Consider the following 21543-nt stretch of genomic DNA (forward strand, 5'->3'; position numbering starts at 1 on the left):
TCTTGTTTCTGTGTCTCATGTTCCATCTGTACACGTGAGCCTTATTGGCTCTGAATTATACCAGCCTCGGGTTTGTATCAGTCCATTACATATTTACTAGGCCACCTGGATTTCATATCACTCTCCCACTCAGGTCTACACAATAAGTATCATTCAGTAATGGTTAAGTACATCGATCAAGGTCCACTCAGGAAAATACAAACACTAGGAGTAAGAAGAAGGAATTCAATCTAGAAATTTGATTACACAGGTGATGGGAGGGCTAAGAAGCAAACAGAAAACACTGAGGGAACCCAGAGATTAGCTACAGCAGGAAGCCATGAGGCCAAAGGGACAAAGCAAAGAGGCAAAGTTACCAGAGCCCAGGAGCCCAGGTTAATAGGCATAAACTGGAACCACAACAGACCTGTTTTTCTCCAGCTGAAGCCATAAAAGTAGATATAACTGCTGACAGAGACACTGTGGAGAGAGAGATTGGGGGGAGCAAAGGCCCTAAATTTCCCTGCCTTTCACCCTCCAGTCTCTCCACAGTGCCTCCCATTGGTTGAAACCAGTAAAAGCCTACAGACCCTGGAGCCTGGAAAACCCAACCTGCAGGGTTCAGCTCCCCTGGAGTACAGAGCAGAACAAGAGAGGAGGGAGAAAGGGGTCTGATGGGAAACAGATCACAGATTTGTACTACAGAGGAGGGGGTGTCAATAAGTTACCATTGGCATACCATCAACTGATCACAATGCCAGATATACAGGAAAATGGCTGTTGGTTGGGCCGGTTCTCATACGTTCCTGTGTTTATTAGTGTTTCCATTAAAGTCTTGGTTTCCTCAATTTAAAAAAAAATCAGTATTAACTGAGAGCCTATTGTGTACCAGGTACTGTTTTGTTGTTGTTGTTGCTTTGCTTTGTTTTCATGTTTTTACAAGGGGGAGAGACAGGAAGGCCTAGGAGACACGCCCACCAGGCAGCTTCCTAGAACTGGAATTAGCTGGCATATGTATTAGTAAATTGGCCTCACTCCCATCAAAGTAGAAAGTGCCTTAAAGTGGGGAGTTGTAAAAAGACTTCAAAAGATAGCACAGGTCCTTCCCTTATTTTTACACCGTGTGTGCACTATTGGTGGCAATTCTGAAACCAAATAATATGTGGTGTAGTACTCTTCACCAAGCATGGACCTTTACTACCTACATTTTAAACCCTTTGTTTCCCAGAATGCTGTCTCACTTTTTTTTTAAAAATTGCAAGCTATAACTGAAGAGAGAACAGGAAAAGTGGCCTTTTAATTTTTTTAGACTGTCAATTCTGCTTTGGCCAGAAGAGATAATTTAGTAAGTGGATCTGTTTCAATAAGTAACTTTTATTAAAAGGAAACCCCTCCACCACTAAATAAATTTTGAGCAAATATGGAAAGAAGTATATATTCATTAATCTTCCACGGAGACACACTGTTTTAGCGCAGCCCTGATCCTAGGTCTGACTTTGTCGGCATCTTGCTGAAATTTCTTTAGGTGTTTTCTCTTTTGTGAACTGAAGCATGATATCTGAAATGGCTGGGCCAAAACATCTGTGGTGACTTGGACTATTTACACTTTTTCAGGTGGTAAAGGAAATAGCAGAGCCCACCATCCTGGACAACCTGTCTAAAAGCCAGGCTCCTTGAGAAACTGCCAAGTCAGCTGGGCAGAAATCCACCTCTGCTCACAGATCATGGAACGAGGGGGAGGGTAGTAGGAATTCTAATAATAAACACCTGCAAAGCAAATTATGGTCCAAACACAGCTGATAACAATTATCTAATAAACTTAATTTTTTAAGTATTTAATTTTAAAAAATACCTGTGGACATGGGGCTCCTGGATTTTGGTAGTATACACAAGCTGCACCTAAGACATACAAGTGAAAGAGAAGAAAGAATGAATTTCTGCTGGATGCTGGATAAACAACAAGGTCCTACTGTATAGCACAGAGAACTATATTCAATACCCTGTGATACTAACACACCACTGTAAAGCAATTATACTCCAATAAAGATGTTAAAAAAAATAACCTGTGATAAACCATAATGGAAAAGAATACGAAAAAGAATACGTATATATATGTATAACTGAATCACTTTGCTGTACAGCAGAAATTAACACAACATTGTAAATCATCTATACCTCAATAAAATAATTTTTTAAATAAAAAAAAAAATGTTGGTACTTATCTACACCCAGAGTTAGAAGATGTTTTTAGCTTCTAAAGGGGACGATAACTAGCCTATCTCTGAAATCTCCTTTCACAAGGCAGAGGAGTACCAGCCATCCCACAGAGGAAGGCCAAATTCTAAGCGCAGTAGCTGGCATGTGAACAAATACGGTGTCCCCCTCCCTGCCCTAAAAGCACTGACATAGAGAAGTCATTGTACTCAGAAAAGAACCATAAAACAAACAAAATGAGTCAGAGCAAAGCCCCTTTAACTAGACAGGATGGTGTCTAGGGGAAGACTATAACACAATTAAATTTAACATACCAAAAGAAATAATGAGTGACTCTAAAGGGTAGTTGGCCAGTAGTTTATTTCACGAACAAATATTTATTGAGTGCCTGTCATGTGCCAGGGCTGGGGATGCAGGAGTCAACAAACAAAACAAAACAAAGGAACAGAAATGGTTCCTGAGCCTTACATTATGGTGGTGAGAAACAGATAATAAATTAATATGTAAAAAAATAATAAAAATTAATGAAGGGTAGGAGATAAGAAATGGGGGATGGATGGCATTTATAAATATATTGGTCGGGTAAGGACTCACTGAGAAAGGGGCCCTTGGACAAGGGCTTGTAGGGGGTGAGGGAAGCATGCAGATATCAAGGGTAACATGATCCAGATAGACAGCACCCTGGAGCATCTATGGAACAGAGAGGAGGTGAGTGAACCAATGAGACAGGGGCAAATAGTACAAGGGGCCAAGTCATGCAAGTAGGGTGACCATATAATTCATTATTCAAACTGGGACACCTTTAAGAGTGAAAGAGGGGACTAAAAAATAATTAATATTACATTAATTTTTAAATATGTATTTATGGACCAAAATTTTTATTTTATTATATTGGTGGACCAATAAACTAATTCTATTCAAAATAAAATTTTCTAGAATATTTTTAAATGACACACAGCTATGAACATGAAAGCAAAAAAATTTTAAACCTTTCATATTGATTATTTAAACATTTAAAAATAGCATAAGTAAATAATTATTCTTGAGATATAGATATATTTATATATACCTTAATTGGCTACTTAGCCATTGTTGCCTTTAACACTGTGATGTGAAAATTTTTCTGAAAAATGTCTTTCTTTTCTATATGATCTTATTTATTTTTATATTTTTTATAAAATTGCAATCTTCTACAAAGCTTCATTTTATGGTTAGTATATTTGAAATTGTTGACACTGCTTCTCCATAGCCCATAATAGTTTTAACTGAGAAAATACTCTCTCTCCAGATGCTGATGAACCTGTAAGTTCAGAGCAGATTCTGCTAAATGGAAGATATTCTGAATTCTATTTTTTATATTAAAATGTGTAATTATTTCAGCTCCAATATTTTCACATGTGCTGTATTTCTGCCTCCATTCGGCCCACCTTTCTTCAATAATATTTTTACAGGACAGAGCTCTTAAATTGTCCCTATGTGTGATGCCTTTTAACACTTCATCAAATGTAGATACTGCAAAATCACAGGCCTTTACAATTTCATCCCATTCTGGTGGGAATATAAATCTATGCAATTAAAATCAGGAGGTCCGTCAAAGTCAAGATGTTTCCAAAGCACGATTTTCAAGTTAGGTAATTAAACCATTTGAACTCTCATCTTTTGATTTGTTGAATTCCTCCCAGGCTTTTGTAGGGAGAAATCTGAGCTTCTTCCTTTTTGTAAGCTTTGTTTCACATAATTGCAACTTGTTAAAAACTTCAAAAGCTGACTTTTCATGCTACATTCATTGAATAATTTGATTAAATATTTCCAACTGATTTTGCACATAAATGTGGCCTAAATTTAGGCTGCTTTACAAAGTGGTTTTTCAAAGGCTCAGGCTCACAGGCAATGAAGAGAGAAAATACATACAGCCATGCTAATACATTTTTACATTCAACAAGAGCTTCTGTCACGAAAGTTTTGTAGATGAGCTATATATATACCCTGATTGTGTACAAATATACATACATATATAATTTGTAAATTTTAACAATTGCAGTTCCTATTTTGATTGGTGGAATACTAAAGCTTATTTGGATGCAGTCACGAATTTTGTGCATATCACAACAAATTCCAAGTACATATCTGCTCCATAGGCTTTTAAGTATGTAAGTAAGAACATTGATTTTACCACATGCTCTGCTCCACCAAAATCTGTATTAGTATTATCACCCCCCCCAAAACAACATTTAATCTCCATTGTTGAACTTTTCAACTAAATTTACAATGGCATTAACAATCTCATTTTAGACAAAAGAATGAACTTCTAAATATTTTGCTTTGATTCTTTGAATTGGATGTAAAAATTAAACCATTTTGAAATTAAATTTTCTAATTGAGGTCTCTAATTGATTTAATCTGGTATTATTTGATGGCTTGCAAAGGGAATCAATTAATTAATCATCACCAATTCACTTTACTTACAAGCACAAGAAAACTTGGAATTGAAAATGAGCAAAATTAATTTAGAAGAGTAATTTGATCCAAATGGAAAGGTGTGCTTTTCAATGACATGTAAACATACCTCCTGCAGCTTCACATATTGAATTATCATCTGCTGGCCCATTCTTCTTAAATTAGACATTAATTTTTAAAGTAGGTCCTGATGCTTCTTCCCCATATTTGTGTCTTGCGGTTTTCAAATGGACAGTGATAATTCTATTCCCCTCACAGTGGATGGTAAATGTTAACAAATACTTAGATTCCACATCCATTATCAACTTTATTTTATTATTTTTTTTATTTGGTTGCTCTGGGTCTTAGTTGTGGCAGATGGGCTCCTGAGTTGCAGCATGCGAGCTCTTAGTTGCGGCATGCATGTGGGATCTAGTTCCCTGACCAGGGGTCGAACCCAGGCCCCCTGCATTGGGAGTGCAGAGTCTAAGCTACTGCACCACCAGGGAAGTCCCATCATCAACTTTTGTGAGACAAACGTGCAGTTTTGGTTTTGGTTTGAGCCAAATGCTGCTGAAAGCGTTTGTTGCAAAATTTAAAAGCATTACCAAATAATAAAACTAACAGTTATTGCTTTAGTATACAATTAGTGACAAAACTGATTTAACAAGAACGTTTAGATTATACTGTACTCTGTGGCAAGAATGCTCAGCCTCTATTTCCTAGACACAACTTGTATGACATTAAGTCACAATTTCCCATATTTCTTTCTGACCCTGAAGAGGCTCCCTGCATCTCACAGACCACCACATGGACCACAGCACAGCATGAGTGGTGCTATACCAAGTGGCCACCAGGGGAAAAAAAAACCTCAAGGTTTTTCCTGCCACCACCTAAGACCAAAGGAGTTAGCTGCCCCTGACGGCTGTGCTTGAACGCTTAGCTTTAACAGCCAGTACCTTGCATATTATCCTTCAAAGGGAGCTGTCAGTTAGATTTTGTCTTATCAGGATCAGGAAATGAGAGACAAGTGGTCATTGGTCTTTTAGATCCAGCTACAATAAAATAAGAACTCTGTTCACTGCACATGTGTTTTATATGCTACTACATGAGACTGTGAGAGAAGCCAGAAGAACCAAACGGAGGTCTATTAATCCATGCTGGTTTACTTTAATGCAAATACTAATTTTAAAAATTTCACACACACAAAAAATGGAAAATCTGGGGTAAAAGGTAAAGTCAGTAATAGGATGTCAAGAAAATAAGCATAAACCCAGGCTCTTCCAAGGGAACCAAGACGTAGGTCACCCCATAAAGTCAGTGTAAAGACTGTGGCTTTTGGGGAGATTAACCAAGATGGCGGAGTAGAAGGCCGTGCTCTCACTCCCTCTTGCGAGAGCACCAGAATCACCACTGGCTGCTGGACAATCATTGACAGGAAGACCCTGGACTTCACCAAGGAGGATACCCCACGTCCAAGGACAGAGGAGAAGCCACAGTGAGACGGTAACCTTCTCATCATGCAGAAAACTATCAGGGCAGAAATAGAGCACAAAGAAAACAAGACCATCAGCAAAGAAGATAAAGAAGTTTGTTCAAAGCACCTGTTTTTTAATAAATGGATGGCTGTCAGGTAAAAAATCAATTTCCTGTGGACACGACCAAGAGCAAGGTGAAGGGAAAATAAACATGTTTAAACTAAAAAAAAAAAAAAAAAAAAAAAAAAAAAAAAAAAAAAAAGACTGTGGCTTTTATTCCAAATGAGATGACAATTCATCTTGGGGTTCTGAGTAGAAGAATAAGATGATCTGATTTAAGTTTTACAGGATTATCCTGGCTGCTTTTTGGAGAATAAATTGCAGGGGGGTGGTCAGGATAGGCGATCAGTTAGGAATCTATGGCTATAATCTCACAGTGAGAACAAAGACAATAGCTCCTTAGTAGAGAGATAAATGTGTATCCTTAAAACTGTATGTATGTAGCTGGAAGGAAGAACAGTTAAAAGGGAAACCTACTCATAGGCTCAAATTTCAAGTCTGTGCTACTGGTGATTTCCTTTAGTGTACAAGGATGAATCAGAATATCATAGTTGAGAAACACCAGATATGAAGAGCACCTACTTAATTCCTCTTACACTAATCCATTCTCATCAAGTAACCTTCTAATCATAAAGTAGATGCATGTAGACTTATCCATAGGAAGGGAATACATATATCAGCAGATACTAGTGTCTGTTCTACTTGATAGTTTAAACTCTAACCAGAAATTAATAAATTGGATTTCTGGGGGTTTTTTATACATAATCTTTTATGAGTTTAGTTTGTTTGTGTTGGTTCCCTGGAGCTTTGTCATCTCTGGATATACTAATTGAATTTCCTAATATATTCAGCAGAAAATAAGAGCTGGAAAGTGGTGATCCTGAAAAATCATCCTGAGAAGATCTGGCTGAGCTGCTGCCTGGCCTTGCCCAGGTGATCTCTGGCCTTACTGAGTTCCATTCCAGTCAAACTGCAACATGCATCTCTGATACCCAGACGGTGATATCAGAATATCCCAAGTGAGTTAGGGAATACTATGCCTGTTACCAGGCCCTCAGGAAAAAAAAAAAAAAAAAAGTTCTCAAAGGTTTATTCTTCTATGATTTTTCTCCATTCTCCTCTTCTTTCTGAAAACAACCACCTTTAAGTTATCATTGAGTAATTCTTTTCTCTTTCTTGGATATATGATTTTCCTTTTGCATCATTTTATGTAAGATACAATTAATTTTCAGAAATGCACTCAAATATCTATATTCAAGGTACTCCAATAAATGAAAAGTTACCGGAAAGGGACTTGAGTCACCCGGAATGGAAGGGGCATTTGAGGTCTCAGCATGGTTGCTCTCCTTTCTGGAATGCTGGTCCAGGGGAGGAGAAGCTGTGTTGGAGTATTCATCACTCTCCTGGAGGGTGGAGTGTTCCAGTTCCTCCAACAAGGCATCTATAGCAAAAGATACAAGGGAATCATGATATAGAATATGTACGTTTTCTGGAACAATTATCCTCTTAAATATCCCCACTGTGCCTCCATTCATCTCCCTCTTCTCTTGGGTCTTAAGAGAAGGCTAAATTCAAACATCCTCCCTTACTCCTTATTTGACTTCAAGAATATGGTCCATTCTACCAGGAGATGTTTAATGCCCTCTGCATACTGTAGCCTGCTTCTTATTTCCTATGGTTGCATTCAATTTCATAGTCTTATTCTACAATTTGGCTTTTTATATTGCAGCATATTCATTTTTAGCATTTATTTAGAGTGGATCACCCACCAAGATCTCCAATTAGAAAAAGGTAAATGCTACATATTTTTTCCCATCAGAAAAATATAAGCAATTATATTACAGTTTTCCAAAACATGCCAGTACAGTAAAACTTATTCTTAATCCTGATAATTTTTTTTCTTACATCCCCAGCACATAACAAAATTCTCAAAGCAAAGTATAAGTAGTCTGTCATTTAAGGTGTGGGGAGAAAAAGGGATTGGAGGGGAAACAGATGTTGCAAAGTCAAGCAAGATGCTGCAATCCAAACAGCTGAGATTTGTTTCTCTTGTAGTTTTCTTGGGAAAAACCAATGGACTTTAATGGATGAGTATTACACTGTTACCTTTCTGTTTTGAGGAGATTATTTTGAGGAGATTATTAATGTTAATAATAAAATTAACACAGGACAGGCACAGGACAGTGCTCAGGAGTTTATATACTTCTTATATATTTAATTATATATTTATATATTTAGTCATCCTAATGCTTTGAGGTAAGTGATAGCATTGTCCTTATTTTGTAGATTAAGAAAGAGACAAATAGGGGCTTCCCTGGTGGCGCAGTGGTTGAGAATCTGCCTGCTAATGCAGGGGACACGGGTTCGAGCCCTGGTCTGGGAAGATCCCACATGCTGGAGAGCACCTAGGCCCGTGAGCCACAGCTACTGAGCCTGCGCGTCTGGAGCCTGTGCTCCGCAACGGGAGGGGCCGCGATAGTGAAAGGCCCGCGCAACCGCGATGAAGAGCGGTTCCCGCACCGCGATGAAGAGTGGCCCCCACTTGCCGCAACTAGAGAAAGCCCTCGCACGAACCGAAGACCCAGCACAGCCAAAAAAAAAAAAAAAAAAAAAAAAAAAGAAAGAGACAAATACCTTGTTTAAGGTCACGCTGCTACTGAGTGGAGCACCTGGCTGATCCTGGGCTATCTGATCACTGTGGCCCCTGCAAGTCAGAAATTCCAGACCCCATTCCCATGTGGATTCTCTGGAGCGTCTTGGCATGACACTTTCTTTTCTGAAGCTGTTTCCTCATCTACATAATAAAGCAATTGTATCACAACAGTATTTTTTTAAATTGCGGATGGAGACCCACTAGTAGATCTCCAGTGGATTTCTTACCACAGATTGTAGTTTTTCAACTTTGCAAAACACTGGATTATATTGTTTCTAAGGATCTGCCTAGCTCTAAAGTCTTCAGATGAGGAAAATGAACTTTACAGGTCATTAAAAAAAGATTTTAATTTATTTCAGATATTCGGGGATGGGTATTTCTTAATGGCATAAGAAAAGATCTAAACATTTCTTTTTTTTTTTTTTTTTTTAGAAATTCACGTTCTTTTATTTGTTTATTTATAACTGTGTTGAGTCTTCGTTTCTGTGTGAGGGCTTTCTCTAGTTGCGGCAAGTGGGGACCACTCTTCATCGCGGTGCGCGGGCCTCTCACCATCGCGGCCTCTCTTGTTGCGGAGCACAGGCTCCAGACGCGCAGGCTCAGTAATTGTGGCTCACGGGCCCAGTTGCTCCGTGGCATGTGGGATCTTCCCAGACCAGGGCTGGAACCCGTGTCCCCTGCATTGGCAGGCAGATTCTCAACCACTGCGCCACCAGGGAAGCCCTAAACATTTCTTACAAATGAAATCCTCTACAGATCTTTCTCAAGAATCCAGCTCACAAATATAATGAATTTTATGCACCATTTTAGAGATAAGCAAACTGAGCTAAACTCTTCAGGGCAAATGATCCTTCAACAAATAAACTGTAATGGAAAAAGAAGAGATAGAGGGGGAACCAAAAGGCTAAAAGAGACATGAGACTTACAACTGATTTCAATGTATGACTCTTAAATAAACAAGCAAAAACCAAACAAACAAAGAAAGAAACAATTAGTAATACTGAACAGTGACTGAAAATTCAATAAGTAATAAGTACTGTTAACTTATTTTAGTTGTGATAGGATATTTGATAATATTAAGTAATTTCTGTTAATATTTTAGGTGTGACAATGGTATGTCATGACATTAAGAAATTACTATTAAGGATATTATGGATATGATAATGGTATTATGGTTATTTGTATAAATGTATATATATATATTTATGCTGAAATATTTACATATGAAATAATACAATATGTGAAATCACTTTAAAATAATCTAGGAATGGAAGGAATGGGTGGATGTATACATGAAATAAGATTAACCAAGAGCTGATAATTGTTTAAGGTGATTGATGCGTACATCAGACTTCTTTAACTATTTTCTTTCCTTTTGTAAATTTTAAAATTCTCTATAATAAAAGGTTTTTAAAAAGAAGAGGAAAGAAAAGAAAAAGTAAGGTAGAAATAGAGAGTAAAATTTTTTCTCTCAGGACTTTACTAGCCAAACTGAATGCCAAATCTCTGAGTTCCAAATTTTTATTCTATAGCCCTCTATTAAGATATAGCTTCTTTCTTTTCTATTTCCTAAGCTTTGCTCCAAACAGAAGTCATGGTTCCTCTTGGATTCAAAATAAAAAGTCGGGACTTCCCTGGTGGCGCAGCAGATAAGAATCTGCCTGCCAGTGCAGGGGACACGGGTTCCATCCCTAGTCCGGGAAGATCCCACATGCTGCGGAGCAACTAAGCCTGTGCACCACAGCTACTGAGCCTGGGTGCCTAGAGCCCACACACCGCAACTAAGAGTAGCCCCCGCTGGCCACAACTAGAGAAAGCCCGAGCACAGCAACAAAGACCCAACGCAGCCAAAAATAAATAAAATGAAATCTTAAAAAAAAAAAAGGCATTTACAATAAAGATGAGGGGAGAGAGAAAACCCTCTACAAGAGAAGCAAACCATACCACTAAGAGCAGAAGGTTACCCTTAGAAGCGCCAGCTAACCAGAGTTACTAAAACTCCTTTCTGGGTCATGAGTTAACAGGCCTTTCTTTTCCTGTTTCCTATGAGTGTACACATCACCAACACCCCGAGATTATCTCCCTTTTGGCCAGATGCTGTAATTTGAAGATGACTAATTTCAGCATGACAAATACGGGATTACTGGTGCGGGGTGGGGGGTATCAGACTGAACACTCTGCAGTCCATTTTCATAGCGCCTCATCTGTGGAAATCAAACAGTGTCAACAGTCACAGGAAGGGAAGTAAGTGAGGTGTCTTGAGGGTCTCACTAGACTGTAATGACTTCATTCCGAGCCAGAGTCTGCTCCCGGTTCCCCTTTATCTAGCATCCCCATGTAATGAGGGTTTAGGTAAGACTTTCTGGGTGGATATAAACTACCAACCTTGGGGGCAGTACTGCAGAGAGGAAATATTGGCCCGCCTGGGCTGACTTGTCCTCCACGCTATTTCTCCACATTGGAGAAGAAACACCCACCCTAAGTCTTTTGGGTAGTTATTGAGCTGATGACAATTTGAAGAAGCGATTGAGGTGTAGCTATTAACAGCCTAATGAGGTTTAGCCACCTGGATAACATACATGAATGTTACCTTCCAGGCTACTTGGTACTTTCCACATTCCTGGACCAAATTTCTCTACCATTCATCCTGCTGAGGAAATGCAAAACTGCGCAAATCTACTTCTAAAAAAATTTTTAAATTATCTGGGTTATCCTATTGGCTGGAACACCAGAGCCAACAAACTGCTAAATTAGGAGAACACCTTGTCACTTAATCGGTTTTGGTGTCAGATGCTCCTATGAGTGACATTGAACAAGTTATTTTGTTTTCCTTAGTTTTCTCATTTGAAAAAAAAACAGTGGATAATACCTATTTCAGAAGGTTGCTTGGAACACTAAAATGATTAACATATGTACAAATGTAGCTTAAGTCACTGAATAAGCATTACTTCCCTTGCAGATTACCTACATTAAAGCCATGAGGTATCGCTAAAATAAAAAAGCAGAACTGGACTCTGGAGGAACTCATGCAGAAATGTGAACTTCCCCAACCTTCACACAGGATAAGAACTGGGAGTCTACCCCAAATCCAAAATATATTCTACTCCAACTATCAAAATAGACTTTATTTCCAAAACAGTTCAATATTTATTAAACATTAAATACTCTTCTCCTTTTCATTAACATCTCTTCCCTCCTGTAATTTGCCTTCCTTCCTTCCTCTACTCCTCCAGCTCTCAAAATACATTTTTTTTAAAAAGACAACATGCAAGATGTTTTTTGCTGTTGTCATTTGCACTTTTGACATACCCCAAACATACAAAAACCCAGGGCACTGTGTAATTATGCAGCTTGAACATTGGGTAAAGGTGACTCAGTGTTAGTATGAATGACAGCAACAAAAGTTGGCAAAAGATATGGAATGAGTCCCAAGAATGACAGACTTTACATTACTCCAGAGGTTTGAAATCAGGGATCTCTCTGAGCAGTGTGGCCAATGGCTTCGCTGCTGGTTTCAACTGCTTTGGAGTGGAAGGAGGTATCATATTTGCAGGCCATGGTAATCTGTTCCTTCAGAATTGCTCTCAATAAAAAGCTTAGCAATGAAAGCACTGGAGTAATAGTGCTGTGTCTTATTTAATACTAAACCATGGAACAAATGAAACCGCTCTGGCCTTTCTCCAACCTTTGCGAATCCCTCATTCTTGTACTTCTATTCCATTTCTTCTCATAACACCCTTTAACCCCCCTCCTTTTTCTTTCTTTTCCCCCCCAAATCACATCTCTGAACTTGACAACTCTGTGACCACCCTAAGATCTCCAGCAGCCCCCAAGAGGCAAAATGCTCATAATAAAATGACAATTTCAATCACAATTCAGTCCACAAGTATTTGTGCAGAGTTTACTCTGTGGTTAGCACCAAATTCTCTGCCTTTTGTGCCTCTACAAACAGCAAACCCATAGTTCCCCAAAATAACATAGTTCCTCATGCTTCACTCTTGGTTGGCCTGAGGTCAGGAAAGAAGTGAAAATAAAATCTTCAAAACACTATCCTCCATCTGGCTAGAAGTATACCCCACCACACATGGAGATGGCAGCCAAGTCTTCATTCCCTCAGAGTTTCTCCTCCAAGAAGATCCTCACTCACCCAACTCTTCCATTGTCACACACCCAAGATGCTCTGGTACCACAGGTTGTGAGGAACTGTTTTGGCATGTGTTGAAGAAGAGGACCGCAAAGGAACTGAATGAGCCAGCGTGAAGCAGCCTCTATAACCCTTTTTGGTTCCTGTATTTGCTTAGCACTTCCTCTCTTTTGATTTGGTGAGTTTCTTTCTTTCTTTTTTTTTTTTTTTTTGTAGGTCAGAGTTTTAAAAAATGAGCCTGACATAAAAGGTGAGCAATTGGATTTGAGTTCTGGCTGTGCATTGGCCAGGGTGATAAAGAATCAAAACTAATTTTGAAAAATTTGAGAACCTACTATGTGCCTGGATTCATCTTGAATTCATGGGAATGGCAGATTTGCACTTGTGTTTTTGCCCAGTGTGGGTATCCTGCTGTAACTGTGCATGATGAAATCTGATTTTTTTTTCCCCTGAGGGACCACGGAAGCATAATCTCCTTCATAAAATTTCCATCAGAGTTAACTAGCACCCAATTCATTTTGCTTAATTATCCAGAAATTGTGCTTACCTGGTTTTCTGAATAGATCATAAACCCATTAAAGGCAGGGAAAAAAAGAGATACAAATGAACTTATTTATAAAATAGAAGCAGACTCACAGACTTAGAGAACTGAATTTATGGTTACCAGAGGGGAAGTGGCGGGGGGGATAGTTAGGGAGTGTGGGATGGACACACTGCTATATTTAAAATGGATAACCAACAAGGACCTACTGTACAGCACAGGGAACTCTGCTCAATATTCTGTAACAACTTAATTGGGAAAAGAATTTGAAAAAGAATAGATACATGTATATGTATAACTGAATCACTTTGTTACATACCTGAAACTAATACAACATTGTTAATCAACTATACTCCAATATAAAATAAAAAGATAAAAAAAAAAAAAAGGCAGAACAGGATTCTCAGGACCAGGTTCACATTTGGATTCTCAGGGCCAAGTTTATTTCAGTGGTTCAAAATGCAAACAACTATAGGGTCATGAAGAATGAAACCGGAAGATTTAAGACACCAGGTTCTAAGCTGCAGACATCTCAATTAAGCACAATTCCTGCCTAGTTATATTGTCTTAGTTTCTCTAAAAAGTGACACTGAGGTTAACTTTCACGTTTTTTTTTTTTAACCACTGTGATTTTATTCACCTTGAATAAAATAAAACAATTACAAAAAGCCTACTATGAGAAGGCAGTACATAAAGAACTAAAATTACGGTCCTGTGAAACAGATATTTTCCCCATTTTTACCAGTGGTGAAATAGATACAAGGAATAGAAACTTGTTAAAGATAATATAATTAGTAGGTGGCTTTGCTACTTACTATAACAGATTTAACTTCAAAGCCTGTAATCTTTCCTCTACAACACAGTGGTCTTTTTAAGGTTAATCTAAAGGAATCATTCATCCTCCATTCCATTGTGACTCTAAGACTTATAAAAAAATTTTTTTAATGTAAAGGAGATCCCACCTCTGCATTACTTTGAGCAGCCATTGGATGTCAGTGCCATTCTAAAAGTCTGCTCACTGCAAACACAGGTTTGAAAAATTCCCATCCACACTATGCTAAACAGTTTTTACAACTGAAATGCCATTATCCGCATGAAAGTGCAAAACACTCAACAGAGAATATGAACATTTGCCCAATCTGAAGTGGTAACTGAACCAAAATACTGGAAGGAAAAATGCTCTTCAGCATTTGGCTTGCAGATATTGGACTCCATCTGCAGTTTAACTAAATGATTAATGTGAAATTTAGAACTGGATTCCGAGATCTTGTTTCCATTCACTTACATTGGAGATTTTTAACCCCGGATGCTTTAGTTTCCAGGGGTAAGAACTGTTCCTGCAAATCGCTCCTTGATTATAATGGATGAAAGGAAAAAAGGAAGCAACGCAAAAAGCTCACAGCCATCACCAAATGCAACTTCGAGATAAGCAAACGGAAACTCCCGTTTGATGCGTTAGGGCAATTTAGTTTCACATGCTAGCGAAGAGAAAAGTAATTTCTGACAAAGCTGCTATTCTGACCATGCTTCCTGTGCAGCAGAAACATTTAAAAACCGCAGAAGCAGATGGTTTCAGGGTGGGGAGTGTGAGGGAGGCCTTCAGTTTTCCGGGTAGGTCACGCTAACAACCCTTCACCTCCCTTCCTTCCAGCCCAGGGACCACAGCCAAGTTAAGCAGCCGATACCAGTTCCTCGACCCCGACAACATCTAGTAAAAAAGCAATTCTACAATTATTTCTACAAACTTTTATTAAGAATCAAATGAGTGGTAGGAATTGTGCTAGCCCCCCCTAGGATCCAACGGAACCAGATTCAATCCCTGACCTCCAGACGCTCACAGGTTAGTGGGTCAGACACAGAAGACGGATATTGCAGATATAAACGCTAACCGGTCCCAGATGAGGTGCCACCTAACCAGACAAAGGTGAGGGCTATTACGTGTCCACCCTACAAATGGTTCGCCAACACCAAGTACGAAACTACGGAAAACCCTGCCAGGCAAATCCCACCAGCTACTGGGCCCACAATTGTGGCCAGATCTGCGCAGGCGTTGAGGCCTAACCCGGAAACACTGCCTCCCCGGAAGAGTAAATTCGAAATGCGGAAAGAGTAAACTACCTTTCCCATCGCGCATTAGTCAAACACTCCCAGCATCCTCTCCGCCTCTGGCTTCGTATCTTTTTTCCTAAGGCGTAGGATAAGTTGAACTTCATTTCCCAGGACGCCCCTGGGCAAGTTAACCATGCTCATGCGCCAAAAGGCGGGTCCTCCTTGCCCTCACGACCCCGCCTCTGTCCTACCGCCGCCATTTTTTCAGAGACTTTCATCCGGCAGCCGACGGGGCTTTTTTTCTTAAAGGAGAAGCGACAGCTCAAAAAAATTTCCCCCTTCTCCCCGCAAGACCTGGCGGCGCTGGGGACAGAAAGGCTACAGACAGGAAAGTGGGATCGGGGTGGGGGCAGAAAAACGCCGAGGCTACTTCCGCGGCTTAAGGAAGAAGGCTAGAAAGAGCCCTTGCGGCATTAGCGGCTCCTTAGGGAGGCAGGTGCGCGCGCAGCCATTCCAGGGTGCGCGCGAGGCGGGGAAAGAGGTGCGTTTTTTTTCCCACCAACCTCCTCGCGAGACCTGCCCCTCCCACTGCCCTTAGCGCGCGTTGAGCTCCGGAGGTGGGGGAGAAAGGTCACTTTGGCATTGTCGCGAGACGTAGCCGTTTAACGGTGAGAACGGGTGCGCGGGGAAGAAAACCTCGCGCGCTCCCTTGGAGCCGTTTCCTGATTGGTTGAAGGGAGGGGTGGGGGAGGGAACCGGTACGCCGCTGCGTGAGAGACCGTGGGGGGCGGGGCGAAGAAGCCGTTCCTTCTCTCCGATTGGTCCGCTGAGCGTCTGTGGCGGGCGCGCGCGCGCCGCCTGCGGTAGAAGGCCTTGAGTGGCAGGGGGTGGGGGGGGCGCCCTCGGAGCCGGGCGGAGGGGAGGGGGGAACGAGGAGCGCCGAGTGAGAGTGAGCCGGTCGCTCCGGGGGGCGGGGGGAGCAGCGCCGCGGCCGCCGCCGCCTCCGCCTCCGCCGCCTGGGACTAGGGGGTGGGGGGCGGACGAGTCCCGATGCCGGGGGAGACGGAAGAGCCGAGACCCCCGGAGCAGCAGGACCAGGAAGGGGGAGAGGCGGCGGCGGCCAAGGCGGCTCCGGAGGAGCCCCAACAACAGCCCCCTGAAGCGGCGGCGGCGGCCCCTGGGGGGACCACTAGCAGCCGCGTGCTGAGGGGAGGTCGGGACCGGGGCCGGGCCGCTGCGGCCGCCGCCGCCGCTGTGTCCCGCCGGAGGAAGGCCGAGTATCCCCGCCGGCGGAGGAGCAGCCCCAGCGCCAGGCCTCCCGACGCCCCAGGGCAGCAGTCCCAGGCCGCGAAGCCCCCGTCTCCAGCTCAGGGCAAGAAGAGTCCGCGACTCCTGTGAGTAACGCAGTCTTTCAGGCGGTGGGAAAGACCCCCCTCTACCCGCACGCAACCCTCTCGGCTCCCGTAGCGATCACTCCACGTGACATCCTGCTTGCTCTGCCCCCTGGCGGCTCGCATGGCAGATGTCACGCCGCTTCCCAGGCCGTCTTATCACTCCTCTCTGGCTTCCTCCGCCCCCCTTGCCTGTCTGTCCGGCCACTTCCCCACTCCCTGAAGGCGTCCTTTGTAGGATACACTTCTTCTGCTCCTTAGTGACCCGCCTCTCCCCTGCCGCCTCAGGCTTCTCCCGCACTCTGGCATCTGCGCTCCCTTTGTCAGCCTATCCCTTTCCCGCTTAGGGCGGCTCTCCAGTATTACATCACATCCCCATTAGGAAATCTACAGCATGAGCTTAGACCTTAGCCTTCAAAATTGTGTCGTCCCCCTCACCCCCCCGTCCCATTAATTAGCTCCAGAGCCAGTTGTACTAGTATCGTTATGTAGCTTTTTTCACTCTACTGAATTTTCACATCACTTTTCACTCGTTTTGAAAGCCTAGGACTTAGTAGTCGGCTAAAACGTGGCTTGCCAATTTTAGGTGTAGAGCCTTTCATGTAACGAGATGCGTTTTCTTTCCTTTATTTTGACAAGTAGCTTATGTGTTTGTTTTTGCATATGTTTTACTGTAGGAACTTCGTCCTTAAAAATTAGAATAATCTGAAAGTAATTTCTTTATTACCTAGAGATCATAGAGAAACTCAGTTGACCAGAAATATAAATATTTTAAATTGTTTATTAAAATGTTTCTATGCTGAAAATACTGAAGCACACGTGTTTGTAAATTCTAGAAATTAATCACATTAGCCATTGAATTCGTTACTGAAGACATTTGTGTCTTTTGACTTTCAAGTGAAAAAAATTAGTAAAAGCAGGGAAAGTTGAAGGTGGGGGGAGAAATCAGTTTTAAATGCCCCCCGACCTCCACCACCACCCTACCTCCCCAGCAGAGAGCATGGCAATATTTTGCTTGTACAGACCCGATAGATTTAAAACACTCCTGTTCTGAAATTAAGAGTGAAGTCTGTGACCTTAGCATGCTTGTCTTGGAAGACTCTCAGAAAGAGAAATAAAATTCAAAGGTATATTGTGTATTATATGTGCTTTCAAATTATTGAATGTTTAAAAAAAATATTGAATGTTATTTAAATTAACATAATTTAGAGAATTGTGTAAACTTTCTGTGGACAACAAAAATAGGTACTTACAAATGGTTCAGCTGCGATTAGAATTCTAATTGCTGTAAATGAATTTCATGGTCACAAAAAATTTAAGCTTCTGTATTTAATCTCATAAATTTGAAAAGATATATCATTAGCCTTATTTGGATATAAATTCCTTGGACAAATTAAACTGCTCGTGCCTCAATTTTATTATCTATAGGAGATAATGTTAATCTCTATGAGATGCGTTTGTGAGACTTAAGTACACCATGTGAAACACTTAACACAAAGAATGATATGTAGGAAATATTTACTAAAAGTTACTGTTTTGAGCAGTGATGTCTTTGGTAGAGGTAAAACTAGTGTGTAGTGGTCTTTTTCATGTAAATTCTGTGAAATTGGACTTTTAATTCTTTTTGTATTACCGTACACAGGAAGGTTAATAACTTAATATATATTTTTTAAATTCCCTTCTATTTTCACCTACCCATTTGAAAGTTAAATATACCTATATCTCCTTGCCACATTTCCCTCCCACTGATCCACCAGTTTTACTTACAGAAATGATCTCTTAAGATAATTATACCTAGACTGGTAGTTTTACTGGCTGTCATGGTTTATTACGTTCCCTGACTCTTGGCAAAAAAGTGCTAATGAGTCTTTTTTTATTTCCACATTATAAATGTTACAGTAGTTGAACTTGGATGAAGATGACTTAATTAAACCCCTTCAGTTTTTTTCTCCACAATATTCCTTGTGGGGAGGAAAGAATAGTCTTCATTCTTAAAGTCCCTTTCTTTCTCATCCAATATCATAAAAGGTAGTAGTGTTCTTTTACCTTCGCTTAGCCTCAGAACGCTCTCTTAATTATATATATATATTAAATTATCCAGTTTTGATTGGATTGTTACAATACATTTTCATTGTAATAATTTTTTGGTTACACATTTTCAATTTACTGCATGCGCTGGAAATCAAAGAACTAAAGCATTTCAGCTCAAACCTTGATTGAGCAGTAACTGGTCCCGGTACTGTGTTGACCCAGTGTTTATAAAGGAAAATGAGACATGGACCTTATCCTCAAGGACTTTTCAGTAAAGGAGGAAGATGCATTGATTAGTGGAGGTTTGTCAAATGTGTGCATGGTTTACAGGTTTTCAGAATGATAAAATAAATTTTAAAACTAGTTAAGTGAGAAACAATCCTTTAAGACATTGCAGTTTACTAAACCCTGGTCTAGTGCGTTCTCACCTTGATTCAGCCCTACTTTCCAAATAACATTTCCCCCAATAAATTCCTAGTCATCAGCTGTTTAACCTGCATTTGTTTCTCTTGATAGGAGACAGCAAAGTGTATAGTAGCTTAATAATGTCAGTAAATACAGGGACTTGGATTGAGTGTAACCTCTTTTCCTCTTACAAGGCAAAATAACAGAGGAAAAAACATTGCTTTCTACTGCTTACTAAGTGACCTTGGGCAAGTCACTTAATCTCCTTAAATATGCTTCTTCATCTTTAGTTGATAATTTATGATTTGTGAAATGAGCTTTATAGTTAGATGACAATTATCGTTTTTAGAAACTTGCCTAAGCTAATAACAACTTTTCTGTTTGCACTGAAATGTTCAGAAATTAATGAAAAGAGTAGGAACTCTTTGTGAAGGGAAATAAAGAATTTTTCAGTGAATGTGCTCAAGAAAAAGGCATGAAGTTAAATCTATAATCATTATAAATTAAAACTTAAAGGCTAATAGTAAGGAAAGATAAACCAAATTCGAAGAAAGATTATATATCAGTACTAAGAATTAGGCTTTTCATTTGCTGTATTTTAGCCAATAAACTCTAGAGTTAAGATTCTTATGTTTCAAATACAGATGTTTATGTACTCATCTAACTTAAAAATGTGTATGTGTGTGTGTGTATATATATATATATATATACATATGTATGTATATGGGAATTTATATATATACACACACACCCACACTCCAGCTTATTTCTGATTCATAAGTTAAAACGTTCTTGCTTTCTGCTAATATGGAAACAATATAAGTGTTAAAATAAGACTACTTTAAATGCAAAAGGCTCATTTTCTTTCTCCCATGTGATAATAAGTCCTTTAGTTATCTGATGCATTTCAGAATTTAATACTTAAATACTTTTTTTTAAAATTTCTCATTTAGCTGTTGAGGAAAGGTGTTCTTTCCTCACCACAGGGAATATAGGCTAAAACTGAATATTACTGGAGGTAAGCCTACAGGCTCAGATGGGTTACAAATGAAGGGAACAAATACTGCTCTGTTTTCTGGTATATGGAGTTCCATTTTGGGTTTATTTTCTTGCTGAAAGTAAAATGGTAGTAAACCTTTGCATGATACCTTCTTGCTGCTTTTGTAGGGAAAAGGCAATGGTCATAATAGTGAGAATGAAGAGGCAGTAATATTCTGAATTGGAAAAACTTTTATGACTCTTTGGAGAAGGCTTCAATTGTATTTAAGCCTGAAGTCCTGAGTTTTCCTCTTAACAGTGATCAGTGTGGTAAAAGAAACATTGAACCGTTCCAGAAGGTTTTCAGAAAGTTAATTGTATAGTGTTTCAAGATCTAACAATTGTTTCTGTACTTTTCATTTAGAGTTAACATGATTAGCAGTATTCTTGTGTTAGTTGTTAATTGGGACATTAATAACAATTTAAAATTATTATACCAAGCTTTTTTAAAAAAAATGGTATGAGAAAATGATATCTAGTCTTTCTAAAGGGAACAGAATATTTATATTATGCTATCACTTCTGTATTTGCTTAGATATTCTTTTGTAACATAAGAGTCTTCATTTGTGTTAGGTTTGCTTTCAGAGAAAAAGAGAAAACTTTGTACTGCTCAGAGATGCTGTGTGGCATCTTTATGGTAAAGATCCAAGACATGTCAACTTTGAATGTGGGTAATGGCTATGAGGGGATTCATTATACCGTACTCAACAGTTAATGTGTTATAGAAATTTTCCTGAATTAAAAACATGGGGATGACATTTTTTTTAGCCAGTAGTTTATTACACATTAGCCTCTTTACTGTTCCTATCTAATTTGTAAAGTGCAAGTTACATTTATTTCTGAGGTCCAGTCTGTTGCCTTTTTAGAAATAGATTTTGACTTGGGTTTAATAAATGAATAATGTTAGAGTTTTCTTTTAGGTTCATTAAATTTTTATTATGAAAATTGTTAAATAAACACAAAGTAGAGAAATAGTACAATGAAACCCCAGTACTTATCACCTAAATTTAACAATTGAGATTTTGCCATGCTTGCTATCTTTATCCCGCTTCCCCCTCTTTTTCTTTCAGTAGAAGTGTTTTAGAGGAAATCTCAAACATTATTTCATTTCACCCCAAGTTACT

General features: G+C 39.7%; 2 protein-coding genes across 7 annotated transcripts in view; one reads left to right on the top strand and one right to left on the bottom strand.

Moving 5' to 3' along the window:
- Positions 1-16392, bottom strand: part of LPXN (leupaxin) — a 43769-nt gene extending 27377 nt beyond the window's left edge. Inside the window, exons 1-3 of one of the 3 annotated variants that reach the window (XM_036862710.1) lie at positions 12968-13061; positions 7451-7608; positions 1832-1878 (exon numbers count right to left, since the gene is read on the bottom strand). In XM_036862710.1, coding sequence (XP_036718605.1) covers positions 1832-1878; positions 7451-7608; positions 12968-12980 — 218 coding nt within the window. In that variant the 5' untranslated portion in view covers positions 12981-13061. Of the gene's footprint in view, positions 1-1831; positions 1879-7450; positions 7609-12967; positions 13062-15623 lie in introns of those variants that run through there. The other 2 variants (XM_036862709.1, XM_036862711.1) reach the window with 2 other exon arrangements.
- Positions 16393-16498: 106 nt separating this feature from the next.
- The window catches only part of ZFP91 (ZFP91 zinc finger protein, atypical E3 ubiquitin ligase), a 31202-nt gene continuing 26157 nt past the window's right edge, over positions 16499-21543 (top strand). For 3 of the 4 annotated variants that reach the window (XM_036859217.1, XM_036859215.1, XM_036859218.1), the window contains exon 1: positions 16499-16948. In XM_036859217.1, the coding sequence (XP_036715112.1) occupies positions 16605-16948 (344 nt within the window). In that variant the 5' untranslated portion in view covers positions 16499-16604. The remainder of the gene's footprint in view (positions 16949-21543) is intronic. The other variant, XM_036859214.1, reaches the window with a different exon arrangement.

Source organism: Balaenoptera musculus, chromosome 8 (genome assembly GCF_009873245.2).
Source record: "Balaenoptera musculus isolate JJ_BM4_2016_0621 chromosome 8, mBalMus1.pri.v3, whole genome shotgun sequence".
Lineage (NCBI taxonomy): Eukaryota > Metazoa > Chordata > Mammalia > Artiodactyla > Balaenopteridae > Balaenoptera > Balaenoptera musculus.